The 16,634-nt window shown below is 43.7% G+C and overlaps 1 protein-coding gene and 1 long non-coding RNA gene across 2 annotated transcripts; both read right to left on the bottom strand.

The window, feature by feature from the left end:
• Positions 1-207: 207 nt before the first annotated feature.
• Positions 208-11,823, bottom strand: wrap53 (WD repeat containing, antisense to TP53). The gene is made up of 11 exons (XM_010738762.3): positions 11,521-11,823; positions 10,704-11,168; positions 10,380-10,563; positions 9,265-9,360; positions 8,752-8,860; positions 7,333-7,421; positions 5,161-5,384; positions 3,909-4,120; positions 3,021-3,124; positions 2,735-2,878; positions 208-1,871 (listed from the first exon to the last, which is right to left on the bottom strand). Exons 2-11 carry the CDS (start codon positions 10,984-10,986, stop codon positions 1,646-1,648), a joined length of 1,671 nt encoding a protein of 556 aa, XP_010737064.2. The 5' UTR covers positions 10,987-11,168; positions 11,521-11,823; the 3' UTR covers positions 208-1,645.
• A 962-nt stretch (positions 11,824-12,785) lies between these two features.
• On the bottom strand, positions 12,786-16,613 carry LOC109140876 (uncharacterized). Its single transcript, XR_002042590.2, has 2 exons — positions 15,354-16,613; positions 12,786-15,206 (listed from the first exon to the last, which is right to left on the bottom strand). It is a non-coding gene; the product is annotated as an uncharacterized LOC109140876 (long non-coding RNA).
• Between the last annotated feature and the right edge of the window lie 21 nt (positions 16,614-16,634).

The raw sequence follows: 16,634 nt of genomic DNA on the forward strand, positions 1-16,634 counted from the left end.
CAGAATGTGTGTGGGAAAGGTGAAAGCTATGAATAGTTTCCATCTCATAAGCGAAAGCCAAAAGTCCCTTTAGCTTTAAAGAGCTGCCTCTTGACTTCAATGTAACATCATCCTGCATTCATCGGGGATTTATTACAGGGAATCCAACTCTGGACTGCCTTAAACAGAAAGGACAAAAATGAATGAGGCCGTGAACCTCTGAAGAGGCACTTTTAATTCACTCCAGCTTGAATAAAAGCACCAGAAATCCACCTGTCGTACACACAGCCGTCCATCTAGAGACTTATATGACAAAAAGACAGACATGGTTCCTAATGCTTCCTGGTAGAGCAAATTTATGTAGCATTGTGTGAAAGTTTCGATTGATTTTATTTGGCAACAAATTTGAGTTCCAAGAAGTGAACCTTGAATCAGCACAGGCCTCAAAATGGATTCCTCAGTGTCTGAAGGTACAAGGCTTAGATTGGAGAAACCCTACAGCAAAGCACACACCCAATGATGGCAACAAAAGCATTGAGCAAATCACCGCAGTACATTATTAATGCAATAATACAAATACAATGTGTTTTGTGCTGCCACATCCACTCACACAGGTACAAATGTAATCCGAGCACAATCTGTAGAAAAAATAAATCCAGACAGTACTTGTTTTCCCAGGTGCATCCACAACTTAAAGACTTTCACAGATTGTTATGAGGTTACAGTAATTAAGCTAGCTGCTTACAGAGTATACATTCGGAAAATTAGAATGATCATCACGGCTTTACAAAAATATACATTTGTGGGCATGCACTGAGCGACACGACACTTGGTGCGTCCGATCGTTTAAAAAAGAAGGTAAAAACAGGAGATCCCGTCAGTTTACAAAAGCAAAGCTCAAGAACAAATGGCACTTACTGTAACTATAGCAGTTAGGAATCTCCGGGGCAGCATTACAGCCACACACACACACACGTAAACAAATACTCCCACAGATACAACAACTCAGATCAGTAGACAGACACCGGGCCGCTTCACACCGCAGTCAAGGCTTTCAATTCAACCAAACTCATCCAATTTAGGAAGTAAAAAAAACAACAAAAAAAAACAACAGAAGTTTAATAGAAGATTCATTATATTTCATCTTAGATTAAAACATCTGTTCTTTCTCTAATTAAATAACAAAATGAAGTAATACCAGGCTATGCTTTATGCAACACACATGTTGTCTCAACCTGAGTAAGGCTTCAAAGAAAACCTCCTTGGTTTTAGCATTGATCGGTCTTTGCATATATTTCCAATTCTTATTTATCAAATTGGCATTACAATAATGAGGTCTTCAAATACAGAACACTGAAAATCTGTTCTGTACTGACCCGATGTGCACCGTGTTGATAATCCTTTCATTTTAACTCTGCAAGTGCGAGTACTGTCAATGTTGTAAACGATGCGATATGTTGAAATTTATGTTACTGTAAATGTTGAAGGTAACTGGATGATTAAAAGTGATCCAGAAATGCTTCCCCACCTTAGGACTCCATGTTCCTGATGGCAAAGAGAACTGACTGACCCATAACAAACTTTATCCCTACAAAAATACGCCTGAAATAAATATCACATGGCAGGTGTAACTCAATTTGTGTCAGCTGCCTGAACTAACAGAGATTCAGGCCTCCGCCACCTCAGTACTCTTCTCTGGGTTCCCCTCTGCAGCAGGGCTGAGTGGCCCGGCCCACCACACACTCAGTGTGTTGTCTTGTCGGTTCTCCTGCGCTGACATCACAGCTTCGCCCCCCTCTGCGTCGGAGGCAGAGTCCCCCTCACTGTCGCCGGGCCACGGAAACTGACGCTGGCCGCTGGAGGTTGCCAACAAAGGCATGAAGGGATGAATACTGTAGAAGAGAAGGGTGATGGGACAGACAGAAAATGGAAGGGGGTGACAAGGGTGTAATGCAAAATTTCATAGCACTGATTTTGTACTGCAGTGTTGTAAAACACATTTAGATATTAATACATGATGTATCTCACAGACCTAAAACAAGTGAATTAACTGGGACTCATTTCAAGTCCAGATCCTATCTATAATTGTGGCACATTCACAGCCATGATATGTAATTTGGAGCTCATCGGCCACTTCATCCCTTCCACACAGAACACACCAACGTTAGATTACATGGAATGCTACTAAGCAACAGATGCACTTACTGTTTTTTTTCATAAATGCATTGTGAAGCTGTACTTATTGCTCTCAGCTCTCACAAAGCAGTAACACTGTATGTTGTTATATTACAATGCTGAAATTGGAAGCCGTCTCCCCTTTGATCCAAAATATTTTGTATGATTTGTTTGCATCTGCTTTTGTGGGAATGATTGTGGGACTCAAACGATAGAACACAGCGGGACAATCAGGCAGGAAAGCAGCAGCACAGTCACTGAACGTGATTGAAGGACCTGCATTTTATGATTGCTTGCTTGTCTTCGCTCTGCTATACACAGCTGGTGTTCTGATTGTACGGACATCCAATAAGATCTTTCAGGATTCTTTATGTTTGTGACTGTTTGTAGGAATTTTTTAAGTTAATCCTCTTCCTGTGTGGTTCTATTTGACTTGACAAGACACCCCGTGATCCGGGCCAATGCGCAGCTTTGGTTTCTACATTTTATCAGATTTATTTTACAATCGTGGCAAGTCATTACAAAGACATGTTATGTGTCATCAGCCAATGGGATGGGTTTGATCTTTTAGCAATCACACCTGATGCCGTTAGTGCAGTCCCAATGGGCCTGGAACCTGAGCTGAGGTTGCAGTAGCTCCTCGTTACCATCTGGAGCAGCCGTCTGGGTGTCCCATACTGACACCACTCCCTCCGTGTCGCCGCTCAGCAGGTACCTGCCGGACCTATACAGAAACAAAGATCCATACACAATATATCAACATAAAAAAAGTACTAACAGGTGATCACTGATTTTGTAGTCATGCTCTGAACAAAATATTCAGGTTTAAGCTCTCTCACTAGCTCTAGTGAGTGAAGTAAACTTACAGGTCCAAGTCAAAGTAGATGCGCTGGTTAGTCGCCACGTTCCTCTTAAGTGAGAACACGACCTTGCCTGGCTCTCTTAGGTCCCAGCACAGGATTTCTGGATCCTACACACAGACACACGCTATTAGTTCAGATTCTTTTTTAATACACAAGTTAAAAAAATGACATTCAAAATTCCACCTCAAATTTACATTGAGACCGTCCTTGTATTGGTTATGATCGCTTGATGTTGATTTCACATAGACCTGCAGTGTACAGCAAATCTGTACTCTTGACCTCGTTGCTAAATTGTGGATTCATTACCTGGCAGAGCGAGCTGCATGCCTCAGAGTAACTTTGTAGAATGATTAGCTAGTGTATATTAGATCTGAGCAGGGTGACGTGAGGGAACAGACGTGAATGGAGGGCATTGAAATGGCACTTTGTGGTTATGAAGTCTCAGTGCATTGAGTTGTCTAACTAGGAGAAGACGCGTTACTAAATTTATGGTGGTGACGTCACTCGTCTAAAAATGCAAAAATCTAATAAGTGCAAATTCAAGGTCCTGTGACGGCTTACCTCTGCAGCACCCTCGTAAAACACACTGAATCCTTTTGACTTTCACTTTTGGGGGAATGCCATAGTGCTTAATCACATTTGTTCCATGCCGACTCATGCCATCAAGACAGGAACTTAGTATATAAAGCTCTTATCCGACAGCCCTGATAATACTTCTGTAAACCAATTTTCTGAGGCAATAGAGCAAAGTTGTTTCTCACCTGCTTAACACACGCAAAGCTTTCTGATGGTGTGTGTGTGCGTGTGATTGTTCAAATGAAGCAGCATTATTACCCTCAAGCCTCCTCTCTGCATGCTGCCGTATGCAAGTGTGTGCGTGCATGTGTTCACCTTGCGTCCGCCGGTGTACAGGTAGTTGCCGTCGGGGGAGAAGAGCAGATGGGTGAGGCCTCCGTGGTGGCGGGTCGGCAGCAGAGCCAGCAGGGTGCCGTCTTGGCAGGAGTAGAGGCCAGCGCAGCGGGAGTAAGAGCCACAGGCATAAACAGACTGGCAGGGGCTGAAGCCAAAGCAGGAGATGATGCCACTTTGGCCCTGTTTCTTCACTGCAGTGAAGACAAGAGAGTGGCATTTGGCAGGACTTTTTAAAAAGGTTCACAAGACTCCCAATCACTTCTACTTAAAGTTGACTTTTGGCAGCTCGTATCATGATTACATCTCCGAGAGGAAAATATTTCTCAACAATGCACACATAAACTCACATTTCGATCATCTGTTTCTTTTTACGTTTTTTTTTTTCTGCTTTCCAAATCATCTTCTTTCTCGCTCTTTAAGAAATAGGCTTTTAGCACGTTTTTGGCACAGATGAGCAGACGCGAGGGTTTGGCACAGTCCTCACGTGTATCACATATCCTGTTTTTGAGATTAACCATACATCTTCTGCATAATTTGCAGCTATTAATTATCAAGCAGAACTGATGGAGGCAAGAAGCCACAGAAAGCAACGATCAACAGAGGCGAGTTGCCAGCGTAGTACAGCTGAGGTTTAGTTTACTAAAAGAAATCCTTATTTGGGCCACGTATCTCTTATCAGGTTTGTTTGTTGCCACCTAGAACCACTCAATAATAAAATTATGAAAATGCATTGAATTGAATTTCAGGGATCTTTCTGGTGCTTCAGAATATAAACTAAAAGGCAGACTGTGATGAGGAACTCATCACAGTAAACATTTAGTTTCCTTTATTTTTTTGCCAGAAGTACATAATAAAAACTTTTTGTTTAGTTTGTTCAAGGTCACCTCAGGCTGTGAGATGTGACAGCCAGTTGTCAAACAGCAACTTTCTGAATACAAGAAACAACTGACTTCACATTATCCTTCCCACACGGTTTGCTTGTTGTTTGTCTTGTGGGTTTGATTTTTACAAGAACATAGCTTGTGAATGCAACTCTTTTTGTAAAATATTCTTTACTCAGAGTTTGGAGCATCCTTGAACAACAGAGAGAGTTTTCAAAACAGTCCCTGCTCTCAATAATCCACATTTTATGCAACTCATAATTCATTATCTGCTCTAACTGATATGACTATGTGAGCACAGTAAATCGTGCAAAAGCCCCAGTATAGAACTTAAATCTCAAACCACTGACCTACAGTGGGCCGCTCCTCACAGTCTCTCCCTGGACGATCGGTGTAGAAGACTCGGACAGTTTTGTCAAAGCCGCAGTAGAGCTGCGTTCCATCGGGCGAGAAGCAGAGGGAGTGGGCCGCCGTCAGCTCGTCCAGGTGATTGTAGGGTCGGAAACTGGCTCGTACTTCCCCGTAAAACGCATCCCACAGGTGGACTGGGTTGTCGCGGCTACTGCTGGCTAGACTGTGGAAGGGGAGTGAGAGGCCGGACAAAAAGAAAGGTAAAGAGGCGAAAAGGGTGAGTTATAAAAGGACTGAGATGACAGGGAATAGAGAGTGAATGATGCACATTATGAAACAGGAAAAATGACTCATTGTAGGCTTTCAACACGTAAGAACATATGTAACCTGCAGTGGATGCTGTGACAGAATAAAAGATAAAGAGACACAGAACAGGTTCAAAGGAAACAGGCTGCTGAGATTCTTTTGAAGTATATATGACAAAAAAATATTCTTGTTTCTTTCTTTCTGACCTCTGCTGCTCCACATCCACCTGAATGTATCCATGCATCAAAACAAACACACCGCATTGTGCTACGCCTCATTATGGGGATAAGACCACAGCACACCCTTACTGATTCAAATCAGGGCCAAAGACTGAGCCATGCCTTTTTAACTCTAATTACTGGGCGCTGAATAAATGCCGAAACATCGCTGCGGCTCAATTAGACAAAGGAAATTAGCCCCTACCACTACTGCCGTGTTCTGTTATGGCCCCTCTGAGCCGCAGCTTTATTCCAGAACAGGGAAATGCCCAATTATAATGCTAGACCGCTGCTAGCTTGGAGCAATGCCTAGAACTCAGTGCAACTTAACCGAGCCATAACAGGGGCCCTTATTCCCTCTCTACAGGAGGGGCATCAACAACACGCGGCTTTTGGCAGACGGCGAGTTCAAGGAGCGCGGGGGGAGGAATGAGAAACAAAATGGGAGATGTGAAAAGAGGGGGAGGCGGAGAGAGGAGGGAGACGGAGAAGGCACTAGAAAAAACAGGTTTGCTGTAAATGCGTTTAATAATCACAAACATAACCTTTTATCTGGCTGCGTTGGCCCTTAACAATTTACTCGGTGCTTGTGGGACCACCTGGCTGCGGCCTGCAGGAGCTCCTCTCCGATATGTGCCAGCGATGTGAAGATGATGAAGCGCTCCTGCTGCCGTCTCCTGCTGGCATCCTCGTCCTCATGACAGGCAGGTCTATGCGCGGCTTTGGCAGAGGGCCTCTGAAGTGGTTCATCGTCCACATGAGGCCTTTGTTGATCATTGTGCTGTTTACAAAACTCTCATCTTTAGACATGTAGCTCCTGACCCCCCTCACCCCCCTCCTCTTACACACTGAAGGCTGTTTGGCGTTGGGGTGGAGCGGTGCCAACGCTGGGCCTTGATCAGAGGGATCTGTCGGGGGTGGAGGTTGGAAGTGGAGGATGATGGGAGCCGTGGGAGGAGGTATATACGCGGTGAAAACGGTTGGCAACTTGACCTCAGCTCGTTAGCACGGCCCTGCCTCTCAGACGATACGCATTCTCCACGGTGACGACGGGGTGTTACTGATGTTGGCTCTGCTTCACAGTGATCGCACAAACACATGGTGATGTCATAATGGCCACATTTTAAAAGCCTGCCTGAGACGAACGCGATGAAAAGAGAAGTCAGGGAATCATGAGACCCATAGGTGTTGTCTAGACTCCGGAGAGCTGTTAGTGGGCTGAATCATGCCGAAAAACACTGCAGGCGGATTGTGACGAAGGCCAACTCTTCAGTCATAATGAGAGACATCACAAAGCTCTCACAGCTCCTCTCAACGCTGGCAGCCGTCCCCCAGAACTAGCACAGATACCACAGGGATCAAAGGATGAGTCACACACTATCTCCTATATTCGGATAGTCGATTAGATACTCCCCGAAAATCTAACTCACTCACACATACACACACTCTAACCATCCAAGATCTAGATTAAAAACACCAATCACTGACTCGCACCAGCCTCGATAAACAACACAGTACCTTCCCTGTATATACATATTTCACCATCTGGCAGCTTGACCTTCAAAGTGAACTTTAAATGTCTCATCTATCCAGCTGTTAAGAGCCGAGGCTCGGGGCACGGTCTGGCAAAGATCGAGCTGAACTCACAAGCACGTGTCCGGGTCCAGAGAGTTCATCTTAGGGTACCAGCAGTAGTCGTAGATGGTGTCTCCCTCTGCCATCCTCAGCACCGGACTCTGCCACAGAAAGAAAGAAAGAAAAAGTTCAGGGCCGTAAGGACGGAAACATGCAGTATTTAAAACTCGTAATGAGCGATAGGATCTGTCAGTGCTGATGCTGGTACTGAATAGCTGGCTAGAAGACAAAATCAAAGGCTTTTCACTGTAGTGAAATTCAATATCAAAAGCCAGCGGCGCCATGTGAGAAATGGAGCAATCAAAGCTCAATTTTCTACCCTTTTCACAAACGGTCTGAGATCTCTGTAATGGAGGAAAATGGATTATATTTCAATTATTTTTGTTCAGTGATCCCAATCTACCAGCCTGTAATATAATTAGGAGACTGGCTCACCGCTTGATACCCTAAAAAACAGAATGACTATTTTTATTCTAACTGTTAAATCTTCAAGCTGCTGCCTTAAAATGATTGAAAGGTGTTTCTTTGTTCGTACTTGATTCTAAGCGCAACATAGAGGCAGGGATCTTGTTCAATAATAACATGAGTCTGGGGACACGGTCTAAAAAGGTCAGACAATACACAACAGGTTGATGATCTTTTCTCTACTGGAAATATATCAGAATATTTCAGACAGTGTCTGAAAGAAATACAAAACTTCTCAAACACGATTAAGGCATTAAAAAAAAAAGACATCGACAGTGGTGCAGAACACAAGTCTCTAGAAATCTCATCTGCAGTCTCAAACTGGATAACTTCACACTTTAAGTTATTTATTTATTAGCTCTAAATTTCAACAGGGTGAGTAGGGGATGCTTTGTTTCAGCTTTTGTTTCTTTTTAATGTCTAATTTTCTTAACATTTCACCGACTTGCCCAGGGACTACACGTGGTAAAGGCAATTTGCTTAAACAAAGTACATTAAATCTCTGTACTTTGTTCTTTTTGCACTATCCCTGTTCAAACAAACAAACAAACATACGTGTTCTCGGTGCACACCAGTTCATTGTATTTGTTAAACGCCCAAAGAAGTGAGTTGGAATCCTTAGACCAGTAGTCCAAAGTTCGACTCATCTAATATCATGTAGCGAAATTCAACTTCATCAATTAGACCCAAGTTTTGAGAATGCGAAATCTAATTATGGCATTTGAAAACTCAAAAAGTAACACTAACTTGGTCCTGATGGGGGCACTAGAGGAACTGTTTCAGACATGTAAACAGGCACATTGAGGGTTTATGTATCTACAAGTTCTGATCTTCAATAACGGTCAACCCCACTGAGGCAGAAACTTAAAAGAAATTTAGGGTTTTCTGAATGTTTCCAATGTTCCATTATCAGCTACCTTTTCCAGCCTCCACACAAACATGATGGTAAGCCGTCTGTGTGCTCACCATCTCAGGAAGCAAGTCCCAGTTGTAGCTGTAAATCTCTGGAGGGAGGTTGTACACACGGAGCACGTTGTCTGCACTGTTTGTCAGGATACAGGAACCATCGGGGGCCCTGGTTCAGGAAAGGAGGGAGGATGAGGAAAAGATGCACAGAATAAAACAACATGTGCATAGGTTGGTGTTCACAGTGTGGACTCAAATTTAAACAAATGCCATCATTGTACTTGATCACAAGATTAAGAAATGTTCGGCACCAGTGTTCCCACTATCCCAGTATACTACTATACTGCAGAAGAGAAACACAACAGGAGTTCCTAACTTCATCTGCACTTAAAGAATCCACAGTAATCCAACACACTGAGATCTGTACATCTAATCTGTGAATGTAATGGTCTTATTTATGGTAACCATACTAATGACTCCCATATTCAATGATGTTACCGTTTCATACTTAGCACCTTCAAAACCTCATCCCTGTGGTGTATTATATGTCATGTTAATTTTAGAAGTGATTACCATTTGCAGCCTTTGAGGTAATTCTCTGGAAGGCTGGAGTACTCAGTCCAGGAACCAGTCAGCATCTGGGGGTTCTGGGTAAAATCTAGGCCAAGCCTGGAAGCAAGATAGAGAGAAGGGCAAGTCTTGAGTTAATGAGTTTAAAAGACAGGAATAAAACTATCACACAAAAAAAAAAGTCAACGGCAGAATTTCCCGTCTTACTAGCCTTGAGGGAATTCATTTACTGGCATGAACGAGATCACAACCTTGACTTGTGACTTGTAGTTCTGCTTCCAATTTGTTTAATTAAGTGAAACATTATCTGTTGACTTTTCTAGCCGGGGACAAAACTGTTGCTGTATATAAACCACAGCGTCAACTTACATGAAACTCTTTCACCGTTAACGACTGCTCCATGTACAGAGAGTCACTACACATCAAAGATGATTGTTAATTACATTTCAGGAGTCTTACAGGTTCAAGGATGGTACAGAACTGTATGTCAATCAAATTGGAAGCCCGCCCCTGGTGCTGAGACAGGTTAACGCCATCATTTTTCACCCTGTCTCATGCATTCGTTAAATATATAGAATAAGATTTTAGATCATTTTAGTGGAACTGGATCATATTTTATGGAGAAAACATTTCCCCTCTGTTGTCCTCCTCACTTTAATCAACAGTCGTAACCTGCTTTGGTCACTGTGCACTATGAGTGTGTACTGAAGAGTAAATATAGAAGCTATGCCAAGCAGAAAGTGGTACAAATAAGAAAAATAACAAGAATAAGATTCACCGGCAGCGCAGGTTGAATTTAAACACAAACAGGTGTTCGTGGTGGTGAACACACACTGGCATTTTGCAGCGCTTCATTGAGCTACATGATTTTTTTGTTAGACTATATGGCAGTCTTCCAGTTACCAGAACCTCTTGCTCTTCAGTACATGCACAAAACATTATCTCCAGTTACAGAAACATGTGTGTTTAACACATCTTCATAATCATTACGTAACATCTCCACCCATCACAAGACCCCTGCCTGGAATAGCTCACTTGAAGGCGTGCCTACTGTATCATTACCCCAAGTTATGTGGGAACAGAGGTTAAAAATAAACCTGACTTCTTCCTCAACTTACTGCTGCCCTTCACTGGGGCTGTCTGCGGATCTGTTTCCGTTGTGCTCCTCCTCTGGTTTCGTCTCTCCTTCTTTGAAGGGGGCATCATGCCCCGCATCTCCATTCTGATGGCATTCTTCTTTACCTCCCCCACTGACCGGCACCCCTTCCCCTTCTTGATCTTCCTCCTCACATTGCAGAGTTTCTGCAACCAAAAATGTGTGCACGTTGATCAATCCTGGATCATAACCTCTGATATGCATCCAAAATATTTCCTTGAACAGATTTTTTTTCCTCCCCTTTCTTAGATTTTATTTGACACATGCACAGCTGCAGATACTTCACCTTGTGCTGGCGGGTGTGCGTCTTCCTGCAGAAAGCCAGCCTGCGCTGGTGTTTCTCCGAGCACCTTGGCGGGCTTTGGCTCCTGTTCCTCCTCCTCGCTCATTCTCAGCCGCTTGGCAGACGGAGGCGCCCCGTCCTCTGACGTCTCCTCCACCACCACCGCCTCTAAGCCGTCACCTTCGGGTAAAGGCGGCGCCTGTTGAGGGGGCTCATTGTCCGCTTCTGCGTCCTGCCCCGCGCCTGCTACGCCTCCGCTTTCGCCGCCTCCAGCTGAGTCAGACATCTCTCTCTTTGTCTCTTTTATCAATTCCTGGTCAGGTCTTCTTATGTATGTGTCCAAGAGTCTCGTGTCCGGTGACTGGCTGTCAGACGTGGGTGAGGTAAGTGCTACTGGGGTAGTGCTTCTTCCTGCAGTGTGGGTGTTTGAGTCTGCTGGGGGTCGAGGACATCACAGCACCCAGTAGCCTAAAAAAAAGATGAAGGCGAAGAGGACAAAGAAGGAGGGAGTCAATAAACACAGAAAACATGGAGGAGCAGCTTTGCAAATGAAGACAAGTGAAGGTGACTTTAGTTTGTTCACAGGGACTGACACCCACAGACACCTGTGGCTAGTCGTGACGCGCCTGCTAAGTTAACGTTTACCGGCTTACAACAGACAAACACGTCCACGTCTCACTCCATGAACGCTCTGCTCTCGTTTCATAACGTGAGAGATGCCGGTGAAGGTTAAACGCCTTCATTCCCTCTGACCGTCTGTCCACAACACAAACAACCGCCTCACGTTAGCGCTCGTTAGCATTAGCCCGTGCTAACCTACCTGTGTTGCGGCGTGCCTGGCCTCTGCTTCTGCTCGCGTTTTGCCGAGAAACTCTTTCCTCCTCGACGGTGTCGAACTTTTCACCCAAAGCCGGAGAGCACGAACAGTGTGGGCAAACTATTCGACGTCCTTCTACTTCGGGACTTTGTGTTTCTGTTCACCAGTTCATCACGAGAAGTTGTAAACACTGTGGGCGGCCATGTGTTTCCAACTATCGCGAGAGTTGACGCTGATGACCGGTAACACGCTCATGGAGGGATCCTCCTAATACACGGAGGCACAGCAGTGTGTGGGAATGTCACACTCTCACACACACACACACACACACACACACACACACACACACACACACACACACACACACACACACACTCTCTCTCTCCCTCTCTCACACACCCTCTCCCTTTTCTCTCTCTCTCACACACACACACACTCTTTCACACACTCACTCACTCTCTCACAAAACACTCTCACACTCTCTCTCTCACACACACTCTCTCTCACTCACTCTCTCTCTCACACACACACTCTCTCCCTCTTTCTCTCTCTCTCACACACACACTCTCTCCCTCTTTTTCTCTCACACACACACACTCTCCCTCTTTCTTTCTCTCTCTCACACACACACACTCTCTCCCTCTTTCTCTCTCACACACACTCACTCTCTCTCACACACACTCTCCCTTTTTCTCTCTCTCACACACACTCTTTCACACACTCACTCACTCTCTCACAAAACACTCACACTCTCTCTCACACACACACTCTCTCCCTCTTTCTCTCACACACATACTCTCTCCCTTTTTCTCTCCCTCTCTCACACACTCACTCACTCTCTCACAAAACACTCTCACACACACTCTCTCCCTCTTTCTCTCTCACACACACTCACTCTCACACACACACTCTCTCCCTCTTTCTCTCTCACACACACACTCTCTCCCTCTCTCTCTCTCACACACACTCTCTCTCTCTCCCTCACACTCTTTCACACACTCACTCACTCTCTCTCACACACAAACACTCTCTCTCACTCTCACACAAACACACTCACTCTCACACACACTCTCTCTCACTCACACACACACACTCTCTCTCACTCACACACACACACACTCTCTCACACACACACACACACACACACTCTCTCACACACACTCTCTCTCACACACTCTCTCTCACACACTCTCACTCTCTCTCACACACACACACACAAACACTCTCACACACACTCACACACAGATCAATGAGAAGCACTGAGTCAGTCACTGCTAAATGCTATTTATTTAGTATTTATTTTGTTCTTCAAACAAACAAAAGCCAAACTATTTACACATCTTTCAGTTGTTCTTTTCCAAAACAGTTTCATTACATGTATGCTGTTATTTTAACAACATTCAAAGACTCATTAAGCAAAAGGAGCGGAGCTGACTGGGATATAATAATCATATTTTTTTTTCTTCTTCTTTCAAACTATTGTTGGAACTGGTTTCTAACAAAACCAGATGATCGACTTCATACCGCCGAGCAGACGGGCCGTGACAGGATCTTTAAAAGGCTGCAACTAAACATCCGGGGCTTTCCGACAACACAAAGCTGTGGTTTCTATCTAATCATAAAAGCATGTGTAGCGCAGTAAAATAAACTGCAAACAACCTCGAATTCATCTTTTAAGACAGACCGACCGACCCGACAACTGACACCACACGACATGAGCTCTTTAAAAAAAAATGTCAAACAGGTATTTTTAAAGTCATTCACAAATAAGAGACTTTGATAGCGTACTCGTGATTAAAGTCAATGTCCTCGTTTTGGCAAATGATTGCAACAGCATTAAACTTAGTAACCATTAATATTAATTCAAGATCAATTCAACAGTTATGACGTACTGGAGCCTACCTGTGGCTACATCAGGTGACTATCCACCAACACCTCAGCTAAACAAAATGGACATGTATCTATCTCAAGTATAAGCTGACGGTATTCAATGAATATAAGTCGCAAATTTGGATTAAAAACTGCATATTGTTTAGTAATCAAGGGTATGAAAAGACTACTGGTTGACTAAAAGTATCAATCTCTCAAATCCAAGTCGATACACATACATGGAAGAAGACACTTTCTAAATTTTCGGCACATGGAATTTCCTCTCGAGACAACACACTACTGACTGGTCGATTCCTCGTCTATTCAGTGCCATCAGGGATGGTCAGCAGTACTACCAGGTGCGCAAACAAAGCAGAGGCAAGTTGTGACCCCACCTCGAGGTTTAGTGTCAAAACCCACAATCATTACAAATCACGCAAGCTTGCTCATACAACCCTGCTTCTAATACAAGCCTGATTTGACATCTCTACACTGTAAAAAGTACCAAAACATTTAAGTTCCCCAGTGTGAAAAAAATATATATATCAGAAAAAAAAGCCCCAACTTGTATCTAAATCTGAGGATGACCTGTCACTCACTAACTGCTTCAGTAGTATATCCAACAATAGTTACGACACAGCGACGTGCTAATCCTGTGCATCCCACCCAGTCAGCTCAGCTCCGAACAGCACAGACTTCAGCCCTTTATTAAGCCTGCACCTTTAGCAATAATCTAAACAGGAAATCTCAACAAATCCACTCTTCATTTTAAGGAAACCAAAAGGGCAACAAAAGCCAACCACCAGCAAAATCAGATTAATCAAAGACCGCTTGCTGCTCTATTCTGTAGCTAACTAGTACATTTCATGGTAGTACATGTATCAGGTTAATACAGATCAGAGGGTTCTGTCAGCTAACAGAAAACTGTCTCATAGAAAGCTCTTCTTTCTTTGATGTTAGGACAGTCAACAAGGTGATTTCCAACTTAAAGTCATCATTTTGAGAACATCTTCAGTTCGCCATTCAAGACTGAACTATACAATTTAAGGCATGTTGAACAGAGAAATAAAGCAAAATCCACTATGAGAGAAAAATCAAAACACAAACTTTTACATTATTTACAAAGCTCAACGTTTATACTGATGAGCGCTGATGCTTGTGTGTGTCTGTATCTGTGTGATTTGATGTAGCCCTGGTGTGTATGCAGACGTGGTTCCAGAGGAGAGCCAATGTAACTGTGTGTACGTTGCGTTTGCTGTAGGTGTGCATGTAGTGTGTCTGCAACTCCTTTGGACTCTATATCTATGTGACATGTAGCTATGTGTTTGTGTTTTGTCATGTTTCAAAGTCTTTTTATACAATTCTTTCAGTCCATCCTGTTCCACAGCTGCAGGGATTTCTGGTGGCTTCGACGAAATCCAGCCACGTTTGCCGAAACCCAACCCAGCTCTCAGTCTCTGACGTCTAGGCAGGTCTTCTGTCCTCTTGGTTAGAAGATCTCCACACGCAGCCATCTGAGAATTTTAGGCTGAGATTGGCGATGACATCTGGGCAGTACATGCCTCTTTATCCTCCTCGCTGGAGAGCGCCTGATGAAATCCCAAGCCTAACACTTCCAACACAGATGGGATCCATGGTCGATAAACCTGTAACGTCATCTGGTAACTGTCCAACTCATAATGCCAATATCCGAGGTCAAGACAGAAAAGTTTCTTAGGGTTTAAGTTCAAAAAGGACATGTTTAGGGTTAACTGGTTCATGGGTTGGCTGTAGATTAGATCCTCCTTGCAGAGGGCAGCAAATAAAGCACAGCCAGACTCCTGTGAAAAGACAGAAATAGCACAAGATCATCACCCCAACAGTCCAAAAAAACCCCAAAACAAGATTCCACAAGATTAACCAGGACAAAATGGATCAATTTAAGTCATTAGTACACAGCACCAAGAAATTAAGCAAGAATATCTTACCAATGCCAAGGATTCTTCAGCCTGCAGTCACTCTACAGCTTTCAAGGCAGTCATCAGGTTGGGAAATGAAGTAGAAGAGTCCTTGCCAACAGCTCTTTAGACCCATGCCTGCCTCTTTTACTACGCATGTTGATCAAACACTCTTGGTGGGACTTTTTGTAGAGACTGCAACATCCATCTTTGATAAGTAACTATCAGTCAAGTCTTGGAGCCACATGTCCAACACCTCAGTCCATGTGGGTTTCCTTTCCATCCCCGAATATTTCAGGGTTACTGGCAAACTAAAGGAAACTCAGTGAGTCTTTCGCAAACTATATTCAAAACGATTGGTTTTCTTGAAGAACATTCACTCCATATAATCAATGTCTCATGAATTTTCCTTCATCCATTTGCAAATTTTTTTTTCTTTCTACTCTGAAAGGTAATACAAAAATATGGTTATATACAGGAGGTGGGAGAAGACGTGCTTCTCGAGTCTCTTATTTCAGTTTGGGAATATCTTTTCAGTGACTTTGTCAAAGTCGTTGCAATCCTCCTGTTGTAATTGTGCTCCCATCCCCAAAATGGTACCTCACAGCTTGAATGAACAAAAGTGCATAGGTGAGTTGGTGAGGGCAGGGTGTGAGTGCTCATGAGGGTTGAGGTGAAGACAAGTGCACTAACCAGGTGTGCTCAGATCGCCCTCTCAGTTCCCTCTAGGGTTATGCAGCCCTGCACTCTGTTCTCTGCCAAACAGAGCCCATCCTTGATTTTCATGCCTCCGCTCCATGGTTGATCAAGTCTCAGGATCCACGACCACACACACACACACACGCACACACACACACACACACCAACGGTCCAGTTAGAGGATCTTGTCCATGTTGTTGTGATGCCTGCAACTTTTCCTCAAACCAACACCACTCAATGTCCATATGGCAGAAGCGCACTTGCAAACCCCACCCGTCTTATGTGGGAACAAAAAATTAAAAACAAAAACAACAACAAAAAAACAAAACTGCACCCACAGATATCCATGTGGTTTGTAAACAACCAAAGCTCCAGTATGGAATAGAAAGAGTCCTTTCTTTTAATTCTTAGTCACTATTTGTACGACCAGGATTGTAGAGGCAGTGTGTTCAACTGTATCCATCCCGAGTTTTTTTTTTCTTCTCCACCATGTAAATAAAAAATAAAAAAAGTCCTCGCTAAACTCTTTGAAGCTTTTTTGTATTTTGTTTCCATTTTTGAAATCTTCTGAGGAAAAAAAATATTATCTGGTATCAGCACGGGTTTCTTGTC

Source organism: Larimichthys crocea, chromosome XIV (genome assembly GCF_000972845.2).
Source record: "Larimichthys crocea isolate SSNF chromosome XIV, L_crocea_2.0, whole genome shotgun sequence".
Classification (NCBI taxonomy): domain Eukaryota; kingdom Metazoa; phylum Chordata; class Actinopteri; family Sciaenidae; genus Larimichthys; species Larimichthys crocea.

What these genes read in the sequence shown, in the direction of transcription:
- wrap53 (XM_010738762.3), bottom strand. Translation starts at nt 10,986, where the DNA reads ATGTCTGACTCAGCTGGAGGCGGCGAAAGCGGAGGCGTAGCAGGCGCG. An exon ending in ATCTACTTTGACTTGGACCT is followed by an intron (nt 2,879 to 3,020) that starts GTAAGTTTACTT and finishes GTTTCTGTATAG; the next exon opens with GTCCGGCAGGTACCTGCTGA. An exon ending in GACTGCACTAACGGCATCAG is followed by an intron (nt 1,872 to 2,734) that starts GTGTGATTGCTA and finishes TCTCTTCTACAG; the next exon opens with TATTCATCCCTTCATGCCTT.